The sequence below is a fragment of the Ruditapes philippinarum genome, unplaced genomic scaffold (assembly GCF_026571515.1).
Source record: "Ruditapes philippinarum isolate M1 unplaced genomic scaffold, ASM2657151v2 ctg3037_1_1_1_1, whole genome shotgun sequence".
NCBI classification, from domain to species: Eukaryota; Metazoa; Mollusca; class Bivalvia; order Venerida; family Veneridae; genus Ruditapes; species Ruditapes philippinarum.
In genome coordinates, this window is record NW_026859267.1 from 93,279 (window position 1) to 99,925 (window position 6,647).

General features: G+C 34.4%; 1 protein-coding gene across 1 annotated transcript in view; it reads left to right on the plus strand.

The window, feature by feature from the left end:
• Positions 1–6,603, plus strand: part of LOC132755900 (U2 small nuclear ribonucleoprotein auxiliary factor 35 kDa subunit-related protein 2-like) — a 16,410-nt gene extending 9,807 nt beyond the window's left edge. Inside the window, exons 6-9 of the mRNA XM_060746837.1 lie at positions 39–145; positions 2,614–2,720; positions 3,821–3,983; positions 6,564–6,603. Of these exons, the coding sequence (XP_060602820.1) occupies positions 39–145; positions 2,614–2,720; positions 3,821–3,983; positions 6,564–6,603 (417 nt within the window). The remainder of the gene's footprint in view (positions 1–38; positions 146–2,613; positions 2,721–3,820; positions 3,984–6,563) is intronic.
• The last annotated feature ends 44 nt before the right edge of the window (positions 6,604–6,647 follow it).

A 6,647-nucleotide genomic window follows, 5' to 3' on the forward strand; every position in this document is an offset into this window, starting at 1 on the left:
GTTACATCATTTATTGATTTTTTTGAAACAATTTGTAGGATGGTGATTGGTCAAATCCACTTGCCCCAGTGCAGTATGGGAAAGAGAGGCAGGTAGAAAATTGTCCGTTCTTTGTGAAAGTTGGAGCTTGCAGATTTGGAGATAGGTATTATATAAAAAAATTTCATACTAAATGTTAACATATTATTTGAATGTAGAAGTTAATTCTCCATTATAGTAGGCAAAACTAATGTCGAATAATTCTAGTGGTTAGTATTGAGATTGATGTGAACTTTTTCATCAGATAAGAAGTAGAACTGCAGGCCATAGTGCTTTTTTGTGATGTTTTATCAATTGCAAACTTACTAATAGTAACTGAAAATTTTATTTGCTCAGTTCTATGTATTTAAATCCTCAAAACTTTTCAAAGCTTTTAATTGAGACTTTGAAATATTTCATGTTAGACAGCTATTCAGCTAGTTAACTTTGATGCTGGCTCATTCCTTGAAATTTAGAAAGTTACAATATGCACAGACTTCCACATCCTCCTCAAAGGGATTTTGCTTGTATGTATTTGAATATGCATAAAGCAGAGATCATTCATATGGGTAATTTCCACAATTTTTTAACGAGAGAAAATCTCGTGCTTCAAAATCCACATCCCTTTAGGTCCTTGTGATACATGATATCAGCGGCAACAGTGTTCACTGTAAAATCAATGTTTCATGCATGTCAAGATTGAAGCATCAATTTAAGCCATTCAGGTTGCTAGTTTGCTGGAGAGTTCATGTGTTGAGTTCAAATTGTGTAACAATCCATAAAGGATAATCGAGGAGAGATTTGTACATTGTATTATGTTTTCTCTGAAATAAACTTATTTATGCTAACCAATTTTAATTGCTGTTTGGGCAGAGCTGTGTTAAATGTCTACATTTTTAACCCCTAACTTCTCAGTAAAGTTTTAAGTTATCAGTTGTAGGTAATTGTGCAAAAACAATAGCTCTAGCATAATTATGTTGTGTCTGAAAATCCTAGAGATAAGAATTTGTATGCACAACTTCTGTTTCCATAAGCATGGAAGATACAAGCTTAAAACTTCAGACATGTCTTTGATGTAATAGTCATTGTAGGATGCTCACTGAGACCTTTAACTCTAGCATTGTTTTTGTTGTTGTTGTCTTTTTTAGACGAATTATTCCCCTTGTGTACTTTGCGAATGTCCTGCATTATCCAGATTCTTCTGTTACTGTCATGCTCTGTGTTAAGTTAAAGCACCACTCAACTGGCAGTTATCTAGACAGCAAAGTATGAAACATCTATGCAGAGACATCCTTAACAAAAAATTAATACCATGAATTATTTTTTTTATGCCCCCACAATGTGGGAGCATATAGCGTTGCACTTGTCCGTCCGTCAGTCTGTCAGTCCGTCCGTCCGTCCGTACGTCCCGAAATCTTGTGAACGCAACTCCTCTTAAACTGGATGTCAGATTTTGCTTAAACTTACAGGGATGAACAACCTTAATGTGTAGATGGTAGTAAAGGAAGGAATTTTTGCTGCGACCAAATTTAACAGAATTATGGCCCTTTGTTGATTTTTTCACTAGCTACTATGTAGAAATTTTGTGAACGCAACTCCTCTTAAAACCGGATGTCAGATTTTGCTTAAACTTACAGGGATGAACAACCTTAATGTGTAGATGGTAGTAAAGGAAGGAATTTTTGCTGCGACCAAATTTAACAGAATTATGGCCCTTTGTTGATTTTTTCACTAGCTACTATGTAGAAATTTTGTGAACGCAAACTCCTCTTAAACCGGATGGCAGATTTTGCTCTAACTTACAGGGATGAACAACCTTAATGTGTAGATGGTAGTAAAGGAAGGAATTTTTGCTGCGACCAAATTTAACAGAATTATGGCCCTTTGTTGATTTTTTCACTAGCTACTATGTAGAAATTTTGTGAACGCAACTCCTCTTAAACCGGATGGCAGATTTTGCTCTAACTTACAGGGATGAACAACCTTAATGTGTAGATGGTAGTAAAGGAAGGAATTTTTGCTGCGACCAAATTTAAAAGAATTATGGCCCTTTGTTGATTTTTTCACTATATACTATGTAGAAATTTTGTGAATGCAACTCCTCTTAAACCGGATGGCAGATTTTGCTTAAACTTCCAGGGATGAACAACCTTAATGTGTTGATGGCAGTAAAGGAAGGAATTTTTGCTGCAACCAAATTTAACAGAATTATGGCCCTTTGTTGATTTTTTCATTAATTACTATGTAGAAATTTTGTGAACACAACTCCTCTTAAACCGGATCGCAGATTTTGCTTAAACTTCCAGGGATTAACAACCTTAATGTGTAGATGGTAGTAAAGGAAGGAATTTTTGCTGCAAACAAATTTAACAGAATTATGGCTCTTTGTTAATTTTTAGTTTCAACTTGTGGCACATGTAGTCCAAAAAATATTTGACCTAGAGTCATAAGATTGACAGACCAGTGGCGTGTGGGGGCATCAGTGTCCTATGGACACATTTCTAGTTATACCATAAAAGCTTGAAACTTATCAACTTATCAGTTTAATTGAAATTAACTATTATGGTATTTAAATGAATGATTATTTACTTTCAGGTGTTCAAGAGCTCACCCATACCCGGACAGCAGCCGTACATTGTTATTCTCAAACATGTTCCGGCATTTCCAGCTTGATCAAGGTCAATGTGAGGAATATGACACAGGTATGTAATATGCTGTTAAAGGAAATCACAGGAACTTGATATTACAAAATATATGCTTTTTAAAGATATAGTCAGACCTTTTCTCTTTTTTATAGAGATAAAGGTTTTATCTTTGATATATGTAAATTTTGTGATTTAAGTGTGTGCGTTTTTTGTTTTTCATGTTCCTGAAGGGTGAGTATATAGTCATTGCTTTGTCTGTCTGTCCACACTACTGAATAGGGATAGGGGGCCATCTAACTGTAAACAGAACAAAAGAGAACAATAGAGTTCATTCCGTAACAATAGAGTAAGGGGCCATTTGCCGTCTTTTAAACAATAGAAAATAATAAAAGAAATGGCCCCATATTCCTTTACGGGCAGACATCTGTCCGTCTGCCTGCCTTTCTTGTCCGGGACATCACTCTGTAACATCAAGAGGTATCAACATGAAACTTTGCAGGTAGATAGATCTTATTAGGTAGATGTGCAATGTTCAAAAGTCGTAACTCTGCCTTGCCTAATTTTGGAGTTTCTGCTCTTTGTTCATTTATTTACTTTGAACTTTTTCCAGGACATAATTCTGAAACTAGAAGAGATATCAACATAAAACTTTGTAGGTAGATAGATCTTATTAGGTAGATGTGCAATGCTCAAAAGTCGTAACTCTGCCTTGCCTAATTTTGGAGTTTCTGCTCTTTGTTCATTTTTTTACTTTGAACTTTTTCCAGGACATAATTCTGAAACTAGAAGAGATATCAACATAAAACTTTGTAGGTAGATAGATCTTTTATTTCGGAGTAATTGCCCTTTGTCCATTTTTACACTTTGAACATTGTCTGGGACATAGTTCTGAAAGTATAATAGATATGAACAAGACACTTTGTAGGTAGATAGATCTCATTGGGTAGAAGTGCAGTGCACAAGAACTGTAACTCTGCCTTACCTAATTTTGGAGTTATTCCTCTTTGTTCATATTTACTAAATTTATTGAACTCATGTATCATGTTGTGTTATAAAACACTGCTCCTCAGAAGTGCACATTATGTAATTTTATACAACTTATTCAATAAATTCAGTATTGAACCTTCACTCATTTATTATGTGTATATATCATACAGATATAGTGCTGGAGTATGAAGATAGCGAGGTTTACCAAAAGTTTCGTGAGTTTTATGAGGACACCCTGCCAGAGTTCAAGGTCATTGGGCACATGGTTCAGTTCAAAGTATGCTGTAATTTTCAACCTCACCTTAGAGGAAATGTTTATGTGTCTTATTCCAGGTTTGTGATTTTTTTACAGATTTGTATTATAAAAAAGAAAAATGAGAGAAATTTGTATCAATGTTTTTAACCTTTTATGGTTTATAAGGTTTTAATGTCAATGTGTCTACTTCAGAAGTTTGATATAAGGATTCAGAAAAGAATTCCAAATATTTGATAATGAAGTTAATTAAATATTCCATTAACATGGCACTAGAGGAATTTTGCTTACAGCCAAAATCCCTGTACGGGTAATTGACAGCAGTTCTTTGTCAAATTATGAAAGTTTAAAAAATGTTCAGTTGATTCAACATAATTTTCACTAATTGCCTAGCACTAGATGGTTCCAGGAACTGTGCTTCTATTAAATAAAAAGTTACCAACACTATTTAACTTAAACAAATTCATTTAAACTAAGATTCTTCACCACTGTGGGTTCTTATCCAGCAAGGGAGTTTAGATTCTTTCCAGCTAGTTTAAGGAACTTCAATGGTTCTACTCAGGTGCCCGACTCTTACTGAAATAATGCACGGAGGGATACTCGAGGTATGCCTCCACCAGTAAAGCTGGAGAGTTACTATATGACCTATACAGTCTTGGTGCAATGTAATTTAAACTATTTTCAAAGTTTCATTTATATACATGTATTTAGGAAAAAATTTTGTCTAACAGCATCTTTGTAGCAAGTTAAAAATGAAGGCAATTATATACCATATCACACATGTTTCATATTTTTTGACTACTACAAAATTTCATCTGGCAAAAACTGAGCCAGGGACGTCTGTGGCCCAGTGGTTAAGGTTGTTGACTTCCAACCATTTGCCCCTCACCGCTGTTGTTTCGAATCCCAACAGGGACTTTGGATTCTTTCATGTGAGGAAGCTATCCAACTAGCTTACGGAACGTCGGTGGTTCTACTCAGGTGCCAGTTCGTGCCTGAAATAATGCATGGAAGTGCACCTGAGGTCATCCTCCACCAGTAAAGCTGGAAGACGCCATATGACCTATACTGTGTCGGTGCGATGTAAAACCCAATCAAACAAACAAACAAACAAAACTGAGCCAAACATGCATTTTAAGCTTGACTTTTCAAAGAATAGGGAGAGCTTTTATACTCATCCTGCCATCAACTTTGCCATCACACCTTGGTTAAGTTTTAGACTGCAATTTGATATATCTAAAATTACCGGAGGTAATGAGTTGAAACTTTACACACCGAGTAACCTTTTTACAGAATTATGCCCCTTCTGTTTTTGTCATGTGCTAAGAATAGTCTTATGGACAGCTCTTGTTTAGAGTATACAACTCAATATTTTGTTTGTAATGATTTATATACATGCAGGCCTCGACATTAGCGGTGGTCTATTGGTCCGAGACCACCTGATTTTGGCAAGGACCACCTAATTTTACTGGCAACTGGTCCGTTAGACCACTTGAATTTTCCAAATGGTGCAGGGCTCATCTAGGAGAATGGTTATTTGGTCGAAAAACGTGTTCTATAATTGTTGTTTAAAACCATTTCTCCGATGTACTGGTATATGTTCATTCATCTCATGAGTTCAAAATGATCTTAAGACATCCATAACCTTTTATTTACTCGCTAACAGTGTAGTTAAAAAAGTAGAAAATTATTTTAAAAATTAAAGTATAAAATTCATTTAAATGTCCCTAGTACTGCATTGAATTTATAACATTGTATCACTATGGGATATTGGATAAACACATGAATAATGGTGCAAACAAAGGCAAAGGAAAAATTAAATATCTAGTAATCTTTGGCTACTTTTTTAAACAATCAGAGATCCATTTTTTTCTTATTTAAAGTACTTTAAAAGGTTATAAATACTTTGTCAAAAATAAATAAATTTCAACAAACAAGCATGTATAATAAATCTGTGAGGAAGATAAGCTCAATTATAATGTAGGAAATTTTCTGTTCATCATTAATATGTCATTGTTTTAAAGACAAGAATATAAGAACTTAATAGTTTAATTAAAAATGTTAATCTATAAAAAGCAATTATTATTCTTATAAGATGTACCAGGAAACAGCAATGAGTATTTGAATAACAGTAAGGAAATAAGTCATTCACAAATGGTTTCACTATTCCCTAACTTGAGTTGCGGAAGAAGTCACTTAACCGAAGTACATTGTATGAGTACTGTCATGTATTTTTCAATGAGATAATAAATACTAAATAGGATTACAATGACTTACTATCTGATCTAAGATTGAAGTAGAAAATATACATGTTTTCTTCAGTTGTTATAAATCTAATAATAAATATGTCTCTGTCACCAACTTTAAGTGTAGTTCTTCTAAATCTTAAAAACAAATGAGTAAAAAAAAAGATGGACCACCTGTGTTCAGAAAGGACCACCTGAATTTTGGATCCAGTGGTCCAGCATACCACCTGCTGAAAAAGTTAGTGTCGAGACCTGTACATGTGTTTGTCTTGATTTATTATTTTGAAAACTTCATATCCTTTTTAATATAAACATCATGTATGTTGGCATTTTTGCGGAAGTTTTGGAAATTGAATAAAAAAGACATTTTAACTGCCTTTTGTGACCTTTGAACATATTCATGGTTCACTTTAGGGAAGACCATGCACTGGAAGCACTTAAAATTCAAAGCTAGTGGTTGGGGGAAAAAAAAATATCTGCCGGGGTTTGGAAATACCA